Source organism: Hibiscus syriacus, unplaced genomic scaffold (assembly GCF_006381635.1).
Source record: "Hibiscus syriacus cultivar Baekdansim isolate YM2019G1 unplaced genomic scaffold, ASM638163v2 tig00110236_pilon, whole genome shotgun sequence".
NCBI lineage: Eukaryota > Viridiplantae > Streptophyta > Magnoliopsida > Malvales > Malvaceae > Hibiscus > Hibiscus syriacus.
In genome coordinates, this window is record NW_024062640.1 from 841,434 (window position 1) to 859,118 (window position 17,685).

The window sequence follows — 17,685 nt, forward strand, 5'->3', positions numbered from 1 at the left end:
GTGTCTTTTATGAGACTTTATAACGTTTATCCCATATAAAAAAGTAATAATTTTTTTTTTAACTCCTTGTATAAAATATCCTTTTATTCAAAACATCATTCGACCAATTTTTTATAAAATTCATAAAGTTCACCTCCATCAAAAGAGACTCAATCCAAATCCTCATATTTCATTGTATTGAACCAATCAAAACAAAAAGTAGTGCTCGTAAGACCCAATCAGCCATAGCTGCCATCGGGCCATAAAATGAGATAGATGTTTAATTGTTCGGCTAGCCAAACGCTATAAAATAATAAATGGATGAAGGCTGAAACAAAGATACCAACCAAATTCCCAGCCGTGTTGTTTGTCTTTCTCTGTGAATCAGCTCCACTTTTTTGGTCAAACTGCTCGGAAAAATAATCTTCCGAGACAAATAACATAAAATTAAAGGATGATCGGTTACCTGCGAAGATGCTCAAGTTTAACCATCCATTCGATGCTCTTTTGTAGAAGCAACGTCATCCTCAACCAACGATTTTTACATGAAGGTCCGGACACCTTAGAAGAGATTCTTGATAGACACGTGGTGAAGAAGGAGAAATCCCTAGATGATGAGGAAGAAGAATTGCTGAATCGACAGAGTCTCACCAGCAATCGACGAGAGGCGCGGCTCTCTACCGCGACATACTTCGAGCCTCCTGATTCTTCACGTGGACCGATTCGCGGGGCTTTCTCTGGAGTGACATATTGAGAGACAACGCGAGGAAGGAGTTCGAAGAAGCTCGGTTCGAGAAGGATCCGGAAGTTCTGACCCGATTGCTTATCGGTGGGCGAGATGCGGTTGAATCTGCCTTGGAGAAGCTAGCCGAGAAGCAGAGACAGCAGATTCAGAAGGAGCGTGGAGATGGACGGTAACGATTGATTCATTTCTCAACTTCGTCAGATTTTGATTATCCTTTAAAGCAAATATATATAAGTTAAATATTGTCTCTTGCTTTTATAATGAATCATCGTGTGCGTTAGCTTTGTTCGATTATGAATTATTCATATGAATTTGGACCTCCATATCCAGAATTGAAGCGTTTAGTATCAGCATCTAACAATGAGTTCATCACAAATCACAACCACAGGTGGGAAATATTGTTTAGCTTGCAACTAAAGAAAACCCTTTTCGAGTTCTTAGTTGTTCATCTGTCTTGAGTTCCTCTTTTCATCATGGCTACGAATTCCACATAATTGATCCTCCCATCCTGTCCATAAAAATGATCTGAATCAATGAAACCAACAGAATGAAAGACAATTTGTTTTGTTTAAATAAAAAGCAGAGAAACTAAAACCTTATCAGTATCAACATCCTCAATGACCTCATCTATGGTAGCCTCGTCTCCCATTCCATACTGTGTCATAGCTTGTCTTAGTTCATCTCTTGTGATATACCTTAAAGAAAACATCGGTCAGTCAATGAATCAATAATGTTCGAAACTGACTAGGCAGTAGTGGAATATACTAACCCACTGTTATCCTTGTCGAAGAACTTAAAAGCCTTGACTATGTTTTCTTCCCTCTCAAGCCTATGTCGATGCATTGTTGCAGTTATGAATTCTAAGTAATCAATGGTTCCACTGTTGTCCACATCAGCCTGACAGAACAAGGTTTAGGCATTCAGATGTTGCAGCTTGTTTGTTTCATTATTATGTAAATGGTTTCTATATATTTTATATTCTCGGGATAGAACCTTACAGCGTCCATAAGCTGCTTTATTTCTGGTTCAGTTAACTTCGATCCCAATCGAGCTAATCCATTTCTGAGTTCTTCTAGTGTTATTGTACCACTTCCATCGATGTCGATGTTTTTGAACATCTGTTTCAAGCCCTGGATCTCTTCTTCTGATGATAGGTTTTCTGCTATCACCTTCCAGAAATCAAATTTACAGATGAAGATATTAGCTGGTGGGAAGATAAAAGAAATTTGTGCTTTTGTGGACGACTATGATTGTCTAACATGAAAACCAGAGACGTAGGTCATACCTTTAAGGCAAGTTTCTTGAGCTTGTTCATTACTCTGAACTGCTTCAACCTACTAAGAACAGCACTATCGATGGGTTTGTCAGATCCGTCCCCGCCCTCCTTGATCCACGGATGTTCTGATTCAAATACACAAAATGGGAACATTTGAAATCTTCCCTTTCACCTTGAAGAGCTGTGCCTAAAAAGATATCCAGAAACTGAATCTTTTACCTAGGGCTTCAGCAGCTGTAATCCGTTGCTTAGGGTCCCTGGCTATCATCTTCCTGATGAGATCCTTTGCGCCTTCAGATATAGATGGCCATGGTTGGCTTTTTAAGTCAAGATTACCTTCTAATACTGCTTTGAAGATTTCCTTCTCGGTCTCTGCAAATTTGAAGAGGTATCAGGACTTTGATCAAGAATCATCTAAATCCTAATGGCTATCTATGTACATAATATTTGTCCTCTATTTCCAGGTACATACCTCCGTAAAATGGAGGCACTCCGCTAAGAAGAATGTATAAAATGACACCAGCGCTCCACACGTCGATCTCCTTGCCATATCTCCGGTTTAACACCTCTGGTGCAACGTAATAAGCACTCCCAACAAGGTCCCTATACATTCTGTCTGAAATAAATTTGGAAATTTAAGGCATAAATCTTACTTTGTAATCCTACTTTCCCGGTGGAGTGATTAATCACTGCTTTCATTAACATCTGGTTTTTTGGGCGTATATATAAGAGGGTTAATCATCAATCACGATGCCATGAACCGACCACCACGTTCATCATTTCATGTTAACATTTTCTGTTATGGTCCCATCGTTTTTCTTACCCACCAGTACATGGAGTTGCTATTACTTTTTAATTGTAATTACTGTTAGCCCTTTGATAAGATAACATGGCCTAATCAAAAAGTCCCACACGATAAAACATCTTTTATTTTGTTGAAAATCTATAAATAAAAATATTAGATTCTGAAAAATCTATTTTTTTTAATTATTTTAATTAGAATTTTATGAATTATATATTTTTATATTTATTTATGAGTTAATTGTACAATAGGTCTCTAAATTATGATCTCATTCTAAATTTGTCTCTAAATTTTAGAATATTATATGGCTAGTCCTTAGATTATCAATTAACATTCCATTTTGATTTTTTCGTTAATGTGTTAATTCTATTAGTTTTTAAAGTTCATGGAAGTTGAATCCCTGACCTAAAAAATTTAATATAGTTTTCAGAAAATTAAATTCATGACTTTCTAAAAAAATCATTCTAGAAGGTCCCCATAAAGTTTAGAAGGTTACATGTTTAATTATTATGACCTTCAAAAATAGATTAAGTTTTTTAATCAATAAAATTAATAGAATGATCAAAATGGAATGATATTGATAGTTTGAGGATTGATATAAAATGGTTTAAAGTTTATGGATAAATTTAGAATGGGATTTTTTTAACTCTCTTATTGATCAATTTTTCAAAAACCATGATATATTTTCTTATCACATTATATAATGTTTTATGATCATGTCATATCATTTGATATTTTTTTTTCATGCCACAGTATTTTCTGATCATGATATATCATATTGCGGGTGGGGGTATATAAGCAGTTTAACTTTTTTTTCCTTGTATTAAAATGAATACGAAGCAAAGTTATCCATCTCCCTAGAGCATAACATGACCTTGATCGGAGAATAACAGTCAAAGAAGCAAAAATATACAGAGCAATATCAAAGGTGTAGGAACAGAAATAGAGCTAACCTTCCTCAATGAATACAGAGAGTCCGAAATCCGTGGCCTTTATGGGAGAGTTCTCATCCTTGCTAACCAGCAAGAAATTTTCAGGCTTCAAGTCCCTATGCATAACCCCCATAAAATGACATGCATGCACCACGTTCACAATCTGCCTGAAAACAGAAGCCGCTTGACGTTCCGAATAACTCCCTTTAGCTATGATCCGATCAAAAAGCTCCCCACCCGAACACAGTTCCATTACCAAATGCACATTCTTCCTATCTTCGTAAGCACCTTTGAATTCCACAATATTCGGTTGCCCCGTCAGGTGCTGCAGTATCGAAACCTCTCGTCTAACATCCTCCCTGTCCTTTTCAGTGGTTAGTTTACTAGTTGAAATAGACTTGCAGGCGTATTTCCGACCTGTCTCCTTCTCGGTGCAGAGATAAGTGATTCCGAACTGACCTCTCCCCAACTCTTTGTCGAGATCGTAATCGGTGGTGACATCTACGTATGGTTTGTGCAAAATGGTCCCAATGTGGGATGATGATGGAGTTTTGGGCATTTTAGGAAGGGAAGACTCGGTCGTGGAAGCGATTGGGATGTCATAAGAGCGGGTTCTTTTCAAGCAGAATATCAGAGACTGGCAGAGTCCCATGGATGACTGTATTCAAGTTTTAGAGTTGAGACAAGTTTGGTTGGATTGCTATGATTTGTTGCAGGGGAGGCTATATTTGTTATTTTTGTTCTTATATAAGAAGAATAGTTTAGGTTACACTTGTGTTGTTGCTTTACTAGACTAGGTGCTTTGCTTTGGCGTCTTGGATTGTCTCGAGTATCATTCCTCACCTCTTTGTTTGCATTATATATTTGTTGTGCCTTGCTTGAGAGGGAAAAATAAAGAAAGAAAGAAAAAGAGGGAAGGATAAAGATAAGGTTGAATGGTATCTAACACCCTCGAACCTTTAAAAAAATAGTATAGATTGTAATTTTAATTTTGTATCTAATGAAATTTTTAAATTGAAAAAATAAAAATTCAATATCATTACTCTGATTAATATAAACTCGTTTTGACCATTAAGAGATTAACACGATGATTTATAATACTAATGTGATCATCCATAATTTCATAGTGTTGATGTGATAATTCATAATGCTAATGTAGAAACCTTGAATAATGATGTGATATATGAACTTAATTGATTCTTTGACACCTATCAAAGGCTTAAATGGTCTTTTATAAAGTTGGAATGCTTATTTAAAATTTAAGAAAAAAATAAAATATATTTGAAATATAAAAGTTATTAAAAATTCAAAAAAATATTAAAAAATAATAATAACACTTAAATTAAAAATTATAAAAGGAATAAATTATAAACTATTAAAAACGATTTAAAAAATATTAAAATTTTAATCACTTTCATAAAAAAGTATTTAATTATCTTTTATCATAATGAATCTACTACTATTTATTTATTATATTTTTAAGTTAAAAAATCATAGTAATTTTTTAATATTTATAATTTTTAAGCATTCCTTGACAAAAAATGATAAGAATATGAATTTCAAAATTTAGAAACAAAATGAGTATGTTTCTATAAGTTAGCTTAAAGAGTACTTGAAAGAGATCGGTTTAAAAAGCTCAGAGCTCATGCTTTACTGTTTGTTAGAGACAACAATGGTCTACAAAGTTACCTGCTTGTATATTTAGACGATATTATAATTACAGATGATTCGGATGAAGAGATAGCAAAGGTTGTAACCCTGTTAAGCTCAAAGTTCTCTTTGAAATACTTGGGAGAGCTGAATCATTTTCTCGACATTGAAGTGAAAAAAATATGAAGATACTTTAGCCTTCAGCCATTTTCAGGGATTTCTATTGTGGTTTCGGTCACATTTTTTGTTGTGTTACGTTTAACACGATTGTAGACATTACGGGCATTATTACGGTGATTGCGGATATTACGATCATGCAATAACGATTTTAGACGACACCAATACCGTTATATAACATACGCTATTACAATAGCAGTCCGCTATTTTAATCCCTCACTCGACATATTGAAACTACTAAAGTTACTAAGAAGGAACAAGCCAAGCTTATGCCTACACCAACAGTTGCTTACTTAAAGCTAACACAAAATGAATCAGATGTCAACTTCTAGATGCTAGAGAATATTGTAGCATTATGGGTGCGTTGCTGTATGTTTGCCGCATTAGACCGGGCATTGCTTTAACTGTGGAGAAGGTAGTAGAATTCACGCATGCCCCGTGTGAAACTCATCCTGTTTCTGTTCTGTTTCTGTTAAGAGAACTGTCGAAACCGTCTTTCGGTTGGGCCCAGAATCGGGCTTCGACTTAGGAAAATAGATTTGGAGTCGCCACCGACTATTTTAAAACGAATTTGGTGGGTCGGACACCATCTTACCTGATCTGCGTTGTACCAGAAACGTGTCGGGTTCGGGAGTCGGTTACGGTCAAGGAAGGATTAGCACCCTTGAACCGCCCTTTCAGTACCAATTAATTTGTCGGTTCTCTTAGTTGCGAAAATTTAAAATTTAAATTTAAATTTAAAACATCGATTTGAATAATTACCTTTGATCGATTGAAATTACTACAAAAAAATATATGTTAGATGAAATTAAATAAAATAAATAAAATTAAATAAAAATGAATATTAAAGAGAATGGTAAAATGAAAGGTTTGAGGACTGAATAATAATTAAACCTAAACGAGATGGTGACTAAAATGTAAAACAAGGTAATATAATAAGGACCTGAATATGATTAGACGCAAAAAATTGGTGGTCAATGTGTAAAAACAAGACAGAAATGGAAGGGCTTAAACATGAATAGACCAACACTTTAAGCGATCAATATAAAACATGGTAATAAATGTAAGGACTTAACTAAGATTAACCCAAAATTAAATTAAAAGTAATTCTCCTCTCCAAATAATCTGCAGAATGCGTGTAAAGCCAAATTAAAAAGGCTTTCCCTTTTCCTTTATGGGTTTTCTCATTTTTTTTTATTCATAAAAACAAAGAACCAACCGACAAATGAGAGTGCAAAATCAACAGATCTGATCAAATTCAACGAAAATATAAAGTATTCCAGTGTATTGGATAAATATAAATCTACAAGAAGAGAAAGAAATAAGAGAGGTGAAGCAGGAAAAATAGAAATACAAATTTGTGTCGCCGTTGCTGGATACTTTTTCAAATCTCGTAAGTCACAGTCCGAAACTGACTCTCTCTTTTTCTTTTTCGATTGATTTTTCTTTTGGTTTTTTCAGTATTTTCTCTGGGTTTTGTATTCCAAATCTCTCTAATATTCCCTCGAAATGCTTTTGTATTTTCCGTTCGAATGAATATATTTTTTTGTTCGGTGTTTTGTTCCACCGTATTTTGTCCCCGAATGCTCTCCTTATTTCGTATGATTTTGCCTCGTAATCTTCTTCTCCCTAGTGTGTGAATTTACATCAATTTATAGGAATGAAATTCCTATTTTTAGACTCGATTGAGTGTTTCACTTTGAGTATAACTAATGCTTGGTGTTTGTTTCTTGCGCCGGATGTTGTGGACACGATCGGGTTGTTGCTGAGGCGCGAGACGTGCCGTCGTGATTCATGTGACGCTGGGGTGATGAGTTTGGGCTCCAAGTCAGCTGCTGGTCATCAGACGGGTCTACTGCTGTGCTACCTGCTGGACCAATGTTGGTGATGGTTCACCCCTTGTAAAAATATTGGGCTTGAGCCTGTAAAGCAAATGAAAACAAATTTAAATATAAATGCATATATTATATAATATGATTTATAATGTAAATATATTATATAATACTATAATATTAGAGGACGAAATTAGGTATCTACAAGAACATTAAGGTATTTAAGAGGAACCCTGATCATTAATGGTCTAGTGTTCACCTCACCCGAGCAACACCCTAATTTGGTAGCCTTTGTCGATACAGACTGAGGAAGAAACATTGATGATAAAAGACCCGTTTCAGCCTGCGGCAGATCCATACTTTGTTCACTCTTAATTTTGATTTTTCTTCGAATAATTATTTATTTTATTGATTATATTCACCTTAAAATTTCATTTTATGTCAATTTCATATAAGTGGTTATTATATATCATGTCCACCTTTAAAAATATTTCTAGATCCACCACTGATTTCGAGCTTTAGGTCATCGTTAATGGCTTCGAAATCTTGGCCACCGTTGTGTTCTAAAGTTTGCATGATTTTCTTCCGGATGGATATCAGTTTAGGAGTGAACTTAAGACATGGAAAGCAGCATTGCGCCGAGAAGTCGAGTCCAACTGTCTTACCTACCAAGGAATCAAGTGGCGCTGCAGATGAAATATATACGATTGAATCAAGACAGAACAGGGGTACACAGATCCCAGATCATCATCCCACACCAACAGATGCGATCTCTAAGATTATGTTCCCATGCTCCACAGCACAAGAACCTCAAGGTCAGTGCCTTAACCTTAAAAAAAATATCAATTATTTACACAGATAAGAATAGACATGTTAAGCAATTGAGTACTAGTAATTAATACTTCATTTTAGGATATCATATATGTTTTATTTATCAAAAGGAATGCTTTTGAGTTTCTATTTCTTATAATTAGATTTGTAAATGAGATGAGATAGATCGTGAGTTATTTGAATTTGATTCGATCAAAGTTTGATAAATATTTGACCGAGTTCTTAATGAGCCAAAACAAATTACTTGATACTCGGCTCAAAAAGCCCACGATGAACTCAAAAAGTAACTAAATCTAATGATTTGAGAAAATTCTTAGTGTGAATAATTAAGGTAGTTTATTTTGATTAAATTCAAAATTCAATTACTCTAAATCATTGTGAAAATTATTTCTGTCTTTCAATTACTTCCTCAAAATTTTAAAGAGGCAATTTATCCTTTCCCTTAACATTATTCAGTTGATCGATTGACACATTAAACGTTTAATAATCGAGTTTACTAACAAAATTTGAAAGCTTAATGATGAAATTATTTTTAAAAAAATTAAATGCCCAAAACAAAAATATAGGTAAAATTGAGTGAAAAAATAATTTACCCAAACATTTACATACTTAGTGACTTAAAATATGCTTCACTTCGTTATAATTAGGGTAATTAGGGATGAACGTTTAATTTCTAATGAGTTTTGATCTAAATGAGATAATATTATAGTTATTTTTTATATATTTATGGAAAATCGTAATAATATTTTTATATATAGTTTTTAATTAGATTGTAGTTCTATTAAATAAAAATAAAATTTTATTTTATATATAATTGTATCGTATCAAATTTCAAATAAAGCAAAATTTTTCTAAATTTTATTTTATATATTTTATAGCTTTCCTAAGGTATCGATACCCTACAGCTATTTCATTCATTTACCCCAACTTTAAACACCTTCTATAGCACTTATTCTAGTGTTTTACACCTATTCGATCTCATTTATGGTCATACTATAGGTCTAGGGCCTCTCGGACAACGTTTTGAGCAAAACATACTGAAAGTATCGATACTCTTAAAAAGTTTCGATACTTTATTTAAGTATCTATACTTTTAAACATTCTGTTCTGCCCAGTTTCGAAACTTTATGGGAGTTTCGAAACTATGACCCAAAGTTTCGATACTCTTGAAAGATTATCGATACTTTTGCCTAGAAACTCACGAATCTGCCCAAAACGAAGAACAAGTATCGATACTATCCCTATAGTATCAATATTCTACTACATAAGTTATAAAACACATACGAAAAACTCTATTTCTCAATCTCAAAGACCTTAGTGAGGTCCCCAAACATGCTTAAAGTTTTATGTGATTACAAGGAGAATAAATGGCTTTATATCATGCTTATAACACAAATCATGTAATCTACCATTAACATATAACACTAAGCTTCATAACTTATTCTCAAGCTAGAACTCAATGATCACTAGGAGTATGAAAGAGTTATGAGTGTGTTACCTAGCCTATGGTTGCTAAAATCTCCCTCAACTCAACTAGGAGTCACCTTACCTTTATCCTTTTCTTTAGAACTTCACCCACCTCATTGGCTAATCAAAACAAAACTAGGGGTTACTAACTTGACTTTGACTTGGAAACCAAGTTAAAACACTCTATACTACTTAATATTACTTAAAACAAGCTTAAATCTCTAGGTTCCTTTCAAACTCCCAAAAACCCATTTTGAAAACAAATTCTAAAACTCACAAAATGGAGCTTGAAACAAAGCTTGATGTAAGGAGTGAAACATTCTTACCTTGACTTAACAAATCTAAGATTTGAATGCTTGAACTTAGCTATTGAAAGGAAAAAAAATGGAAACTAATGGAATGAAGAAAAAGAAGAGTGGGTGAGATATTAGGGGGTTGATTTACGTGAATTGATATAAAAAGAGGGGTAAATATAGCTTCAACAAAATGGGTAAACTATAATTTAGGTCCCTCACCTATTAACTCACTTTAAAACTATCTATTAGCTTTAACTCTTGGGCCTACCTTAGGCCCAACACTTATATAACTTGGTCCAATTATCTTGGGAGGTCTAATTGGCTTGAATTAAAGGTTTCGAGTTGATTTAAATTACTAAATTGGGTTTTGGGGTTTCACGCCATTTGTCTCAACTTTGTTTTGATAGTATACCAAACAAAAACTCAGTTGGAATGCAATTATTGGAGGTTATGCAATGCATGGTAAGGCCAAGGAAGCTATTTATTATTTTCATTTGATGCAATAGAAAGGGCACAAGCCTGATTTCATCAGCTTTAGTTGTCTATTATCTGCATGCAACCAGGGTGGCCTTATAGAAAAAGGTTGTCATTTTTTTAATAGCATGTACAAAGACCATGGAATTGAAGCAAAAATGGAGCACTATTCCTGCATGGTAAACCTTCTAGGTCGTTCAGGAAAGCTAGAAGAAGCGTATGCCATGATCAAGCAAATGCCATTTGAACCACATGCTTGCGTTTGGGGAGCTTTGCTTAGTTCTTGTAGGCTTCACAATAACATTCATTTAGGCGAGATTGCTGCAAGGAATCTCTTTGAATTAGAACCAAATAATCCTGGAAATTAGATCATTCTTTCAAATATATATGCATCTAAGGTCATGTGGGATAAAGTAGATGCTGTGAGAGATGTAATGAGGAGTAGGAGCATGAAGAAGAACCCTGGTTGCAGTTGGATTGAGATCAAGAACCGAGTGTACATGCTTCTTGCAGGAGATAAATCAAATCCACAAATGACTGAGATTATTGAGAAGTTACATGAATTGAGCTTGGAGATGAAGAAAGCAGGTTACCTACCGAATACCAACTTGGTATTGCAAGATGTAGATGCGCAGGACAAGGAGCAGATCTTATGCGGACATAGTGAGAAGTTAGCAGTAGCCTTTGGGCTTCTGAATACTCCTCCGGGCTCTCCACTGCAAATAATAAAAAATCTCAGAATATGTGGTGATTGTCATGCGGTTATAAAATTTATATCTGGTTTTGAAGGGAGAGAAACATATGTCAAAGACGCAAATCGATTTCATCATTTTAAAGATGGAGTTTGTTCCTGTGGGGATTACTGGTGAACAAATTTTATGACTTAAGTTTTAGTATGCAAGTCTTCTTTATCTTTACTGTCGAAAAGAATGAACCAAATTACCAGCAATACTTTTATACTAGATCATCTTATCTAGCATTCTAGCTAGTAATGGTATTAAATGCACCCCAAAAAAAAACAGTGGAGTAAACCGAAATCTGCCCGGAAAGGATCATAAACATCTTATCTCAGTTTCCTTTGAAAAAAAAAAATCATGATGGATATGTTAACTCATGAATTGATGGTTCATTTGTACTCTTTGCAGGTGCTTTAGTGAATGTTGGTGCGTAAAGAGAAGTCACGAGTTAATCACAGCAGATTACTGTACTCCCATCAGTGGTTGTCATACCTCAATCTTCCATGCTTTTCCTTTGATTCTCGAAAATGGGGTTTCAAAACATCCAAGCTTTTAATGAAACATGCTTCACCTTGAGTGGCCTCAGTTCAGCTATCATTTATCAGGCGGCTTGTAGTCTCACACTGGTACTCTTCCCGTACTTTGTACTGCGGCAATGTTAGGACAGGAAGGAGCTTCAGTGCCTCTATTATGCCGTCCCATGAGCACAGAACTTATTAATTTTGGAAAGTGATGTTCCGAAGAGTGGGTGTAATTATAACTTTATAAGTTAGATTTTGACGTGAATTCTTCTTGCTCTATACTTTAAATGTTTTTGCAGCAAAATGCTATAAATTGATGTTGAATTGTTAATTTCATTCTTGACCAAGAAGGGATTGTTGCCTCTGAAAGCATTCTAAGTACAACTAATATGAAGTGGTTACAGCTTGGCGGAGGGACTCTAGCTACTGCTGCATGTATAAATCTTCCCTTGCTGAAAATTTGTCATTTCTTTCAGTACCACTGCTGTTGAAGTTCCATGGTATAAGAAGCTGTGATGTTACGGCCACGATTTCTTCCATTTTAAAGTAAATACTTACCATCTTTTGGATGCTTGCTACATTTGCTGGTCTAATTTTATTCGATTAGAGTCGGAAAATGGAACTAATTTCTGGTTAAAGCTGAGGTTATACGCAAACATCTGTCAACGATGTTAACCAATCTGTGTGAGACACTTGACCTTTTGTTCCATATGTGAAATCAAGTTATATTTCAAAGGAAGATTGGACAGTGATCAAGAGAAGCTTAAAGCATGATTTGTTGGTTCGAACTTATCCGCAATTGGTATGGTGCTCGGAATTATTACAAAAAGGTAATCCTCTAAAACATGTAGTGCATTTTATTTTGTGCCAAGAGGTGGATACTTGCAAAAGAAGTTGAAATGAAAAAAGTGAAATGGGATATTGATTAAATACTGGAATGAGGGAGTTGTTTAAACTTGTCTTTTGCATGGGACCGGACATAACCTAATAATAGGAAGTTGCGTGTGTATCCTTTTGCCCATATTGCTCCGTTAAGATCCTGACATCTGGGGACTAAACCTGAATAATTTTCTCCTTTTTTTCTTCCGTGTTCATCATTGAAATCATAAAAGTTAGACGGACCAATATTGTTATATGGGTAAATAATCATGAAATCAGGGGACAGGAAAATCGATTCAGGAGAAGCCTCTCTCTCATCTCAATCTCAAAGCTGAGCTTCATTGATCTGCTGCCGATGGAGTATGGATCCACAACTTTTTGATTGGTTAACATTTGTTTTGTTTTTCATTCACGCCATGTGGCATGTTTGCAATTTTTTGAATTATTTGAATTCAAAAATCTGTACGAAAATATAAATCTATTTTTTATATATAAATTATTTGTGTATTATTATTGAATTTGAATCCAAATCAAATAGTATCCGTCTGTCAGCAAGAAATATGAATTTAATCTTACATCATATTTAATATCATAGATTATTGCTCGAGTTATTTAATTTTTAAGAAAAAAGTTTTGTTTTAAACTTTGTTTTGTTATAAATATAGAATATGTGGTAACTTTTAAAATAAAAAGTTAAATTTTGAGTCATTATACATGGAATCATTTAATTTGAGGGTTGAGTTTATTTTAATCTATTAAAATTAGGATCAAATTGATAGAATATATAAGTAACAATGACCAAATGTGTAATTATACCAAATATTTTAACTGTCACATCAGCTTCTTCGTTAAATATTAACGGTAAGTGACTTAATTGAATGTATTTAAATAATTGAGTGACCTATTTGACAATTTCAAAAATATTGGTCAAATTGAAAAAGGGTAATAATTAGGTGGTCACTGGTATAGTTTAACCTTTATTTTAAATAATTTATCTTTAAATTTTTAACTAATTTATAATTATACATTGAGTCTTTTAAAATTTAAATTTTTATAAATTAAATTAATGGTGCTCGTTGTTAGTGGTAACTACTTGTCAAGTGTAGAAAAATCATCCATATCTAATTTTGCACAAATCTGAATTCATTAAAAGTTTGATGACCAATGTTCGAATTTTCTTACAGGCAAACATATATCGTTTAAATTGTTTTTTTAGGTGTTACGTGAATACTTTATCTTGAAAAGTTCGTTAAGAGATTGAGTCGTCATTGATCGTCTTGAGTTAGGTAAGATCAAATATTTATAAAATTATCTTTTTAAAATTTCTTTTAAAGGGTCTCTTTGGGGAAAAAAATGATTTTGGAGGTATACAGTTAATGAAAAAAATATTGATCGTGAAAAAAATTAAGGGGGCATTTGGATCAAGGAAAAAATTATTATCAATGAGAATAATCTTTTTCGGAATTATATACCCACGTTTGATTTAAAAGCATTCCCACCAAGAGGTAAAGAAGTATTGCCAACAATATTTCCCCCTTACATTTCTGGGATTCTCATTCCCTTGTAAATCTTAGGTATTTAACAATTCTAATCGAATTGGACAGAAATACCTTTAAAATAAAAGAAATATTTCAAAACTACATTTTCTTTTATGATTGTTATTTTAAGTTGTAACCTATTTTATGGTTGTCATTTTAAGTTACACCCTATTTTATGGTTGCACCACTTTTCAAGTTGCACCACATTTTAGGTTGCAACTCTTTTTATGTTGAAACTATTTTTTAAGGTGATGGGTTCCTCACATAATAGAACTCATACCCAACAGTAAGTTTATAAATATTATATAGATTTTTTATTATTATTTATATTAATTTTGTCAAATAATTTATTTATGTAGAAAGTTTATTAAAAATATATAAATAAATTTATTAAAAATTTTAATAAAAATATATATTAAATTATTTGTATATAACTTTTATTAAAAATATATAAATTAGAAATAATAAAAAGTATATTTTCTTTGAACTTTCATTTGTTAAAAAAGAAAATTATCTCAAGGGCAATTTGTTAAAAGATACATTTTTCTTATCTTATATTCCTTCATCCAAACACTATAATCTTATATTCATGTCAAACAAACCAAACAAGATAATAAAATATTCCAAGTAATATGTTAAGTGATGTAATATTCTATTTTATATCCTCTGAATCAAACCCCCAAAAGGATTTCATCACGTCCAAAATTTGTCACCTTTAAAAAGTGAATGTTGTCTTGTTTTAAAAACAAGATGAATGACAATGAAAAGGGTTATATAACAACTAATTTGATATATCCCAAATATGAAAGATTTGAGTGTCACATAGACCTGGTAAACTTGATCCAATTACTCGAATCAATTAATCCGATCTAATATCCGATATATACCCAAACATGATAATTAAACTTGATCCAAAATTCGATCTATACCTGACCCGAACTAAAACCGATCCAAATTTTAGTTGAACCAATATGGACTCATATTCAATTTGATCCGAATTGAAAATAACTCGAATCAAAATTAACCCGAACCGAAAACAATCTGAATCGAAATTAACCCGATCCGAAATTAACTCGAACCGAAAGCAACCTGAACAAAAAACAACTCAAACTGAAAGCACTCCGGATTTAATTTAACCAAATCCAATTCGAACCGAACATTGACCCAACTTTTAACCCGATAAATGAGTAAAAGTGACTAAATAATTTAATGTTATTATATATTTGTTAACAATATGATGAATAGTAAAATAATGCATGTTTTATTCTTTTTTTTTACATTATATTACTAGTTAATCACAACTTTGATAATAGTTTAATAACCACCAATATTATGTTTGATAATAATTTAATAGTTTATAATTTTCTCTAGTTTAAAAGATCATCTCCATATTTGTTCCGATAATTTTAAAAAAATTAAAATTATTTGATATGAAGTATTATAAAGTCAAGTTACTACCTAAAATTTTATTTTATATGATTAAATTTAATTATCATTAGGAGGCGACACCTATATACGATGGTCGCTCTGTAGCTGGCGTCGGGTTTTCTGGGTTGATGTTTTTCTGACTGAGAGAGAATGAAAAGAGGTCGGGATGTTTTTTTAGGTTAAAAATGAAATAAAAAAAATGGTTGGTTTTATAGTCAAAACTTTCCGGAAAAACAACGTTTAAACCCTTTGAAGTTCGCCACGTTTTTAAAAAATAGCCATTGTTTTTTTAATTTTATTTTTGAATTGGATTCGATGTTTTTCTTGTTTACATTTCAGTCATTTGCTTGTTTCTTTTATTTGTTGTAAATTGTGCACTATTTTTTATTATTTATTTTAATTTTACTACTAACCTCTAACTTGCAAACGCTAATTATTTATTAACATACTAATTGCTAACTTACTAACTTTTATTATCGAATTTGAATTATTCTACGACCTTGTGGTGAGCTGCTCTAGGCTAAGATCCGCATTATTTATGGTCTAAATAAAATTTTAAAATAACCACTAACTTCTAACTCATTAATTGTTAACCTTAAATTTTGTTCGATTAACATTTCAGTTATTTACATTTATACATTTTATTTTTCTGTTATTTACATTTCTTTCTTTTAATTTTTTGTACTTTAATTTCTGCCCTTTAAATTTTCAGCATTTATATTTCAGTCCTTTTTAAAAAAATTCTGCATTTACTGTTCTGTTGTCTTTTAATTTGAGCTTTGCATTTTATCGTATTTCATTTTAGCCTTCATGTTATTTTTAGCTTTATTTTATTTCCAGTACATGTAATTTATTTCATTTTCATTTTAGCCCCTATACTTTATATTAGTATACCTTATTTTTTATGTTAAATATTATTTTTAGATATATATGTAATTTATCAAATTACGAAATAAATAATATTTTGTGTGGAAAATTTATGGAGACGCGCCTTAATTAGCAATGAGCGTGTCTCCGATAATTGTTTGTACAAAATTATATATTTTTATTCTAGGGAATATTAAATATATATTTTTATAAAATTAAGACAATGACCTTTTATATAGAGAATCTAGGGAAATACATCTTGACTGGTAAGGAGTATGTTTCCAAGGATTTTTTATATAAAAGAATACCATTTTTTAATTTTTCTAAAAGGATCATAATTTAAATATCATTTGAATTTACAAGTTTCAATATTTAGAATACGTATAATCGCTTAGGTACCAATTTTAGGCGTTGTGGGGTGTTCATCTTTTCCCACTCGTAATCAACTCCTGAATCTTTAAAAATAAGTTTCTGGTTAAACGCGGGCTACTTTTTGTCTTTTAAAGCATTTTTTGTTAAAATTATTTTAAAAGGTATTTTTTAAATATCCGACCTACATATCTTAAAGTTCAATGACACTAATTTATTTTGCTTTCAAAACCCAACTTTTAAAATTGTAGAAGCAAGCATTATAAACAAATTTATCTCCTGGTGTTGTTTTCGTAGATACAATGATATGTTGCAAAATCATAGGATATGTGGCCTAAGCCTAATACTAAAGCCTATCCTTTCCTACTGAATTTAAATAACAAGTTAGGTGACACGATCCCCACACCTCAAATCAAAAGTAAAATTGTACATTTAGGTGTACCACTAGTATATTTAATTATATAATGAGAAAATAACTTCAGTGACCAAAAATCCCATATAATATACGATTTTAATCAACTTTTTCTGGATTTACCAAAATGACCAACAAAATCGCAATGCGATCGCTAATTCGCAACGCGATCTCCATTATCGCAAATCAGTTTCCAGATTCGCAACGCGATTATGACTATCGCAATGCGATTTTCCAATTTCGCGTTGCGATTTTCCCAATTCGCAATGCGAATAAGTAAATCGCAATGCGAATTTGGAAATTCGCAATGCGATACTGACTATCGCAATGTAATTTTCCTAATTCGCATTACGATTTACGTATTCGCGTTGCGATTTTCATAATTCGCAATGCGAATACGTAAATCGCAACGCGATTAAGTAAATCGCAATGCGAATTAGGAAAATCGCAATGCGAATACGTAAATCGCAATG

General features: G+C 32.6%; 2 protein-coding genes and 1 pseudogene across 2 annotated transcripts; 2 read left to right on the forward strand and 1 right to left on the reverse strand.

Annotated features, from left to right (window-relative positions):
- Positions 1-295: 295 nt before the first annotated feature.
- Positions 296-2,421, forward strand: LOC120114601 (annotated as a pseudogene).
- Positions 1,027-4,439, reverse strand: LOC120114600 (calcium-dependent protein kinase 29-like). The gene is made up of 8 exons (XM_039135452.1): positions 3,756-4,439; positions 2,473-2,616; positions 2,220-2,372; positions 2,010-2,125; positions 1,723-1,893; positions 1,494-1,621; positions 1,320-1,419; positions 1,027-1,232 (listed from the first exon to the last, which is right to left on the reverse strand). Exons 1-8 carry the CDS (start codon positions 4,384-4,386, stop codon positions 1,170-1,172), a joined length of 1,506 nt encoding a protein of 501 aa, XP_038991383.1. The 5' UTR covers positions 4,387-4,439; the 3' UTR covers positions 1,027-1,169.
- Positions 4,440-10,373: 5,934 nt separating this feature from the next.
- LOC120114602 (pentatricopeptide repeat-containing protein At1g20230-like) lies at positions 10,374-11,469 on the forward strand. Its single transcript, XM_039135454.1, has one exon. It carries the CDS (start codon positions 10,863-10,865, stop codon positions 11,328-11,330), a length of 468 nt encoding a protein of 155 aa, XP_038991385.1. The 5' UTR covers positions 10,374-10,862; the 3' UTR covers positions 11,331-11,469.
- The last annotated feature ends 6,216 nt before the right edge of the window (positions 11,470-17,685 follow it).

Excerpts from the sequence above, each read along its gene's own strand:
- LOC120114600 (XM_039135452.1), bottom strand. The coding sequence starts at position 4,386 with ATGGGACTCTGCCAGTCTCTGATATTCTGCTTGAAAAGAACCCGCTCT. Across the intron at positions 1,420-1,493 it reads TTCGACAAGGATAACAGTGG|GTATATCACAAGAGATGAAC; the intron begins GTTAGTATATTC and ends GTTTTCTTTAAG. Across the intron at positions 1,233-1,319 it reads AGGATGTTGATACTGATAAG|GATGGGAGGATCAATTATGT; the intron begins GTTTTAGTTTCT and ends TTTTATGGACAG.
- LOC120114602 (XM_039135454.1), top strand. The coding sequence starts at position 10,863 with ATGTGGGATAAAGTAGATGCTGTGAGAGATGTAATGAGGAGTAGGAGC.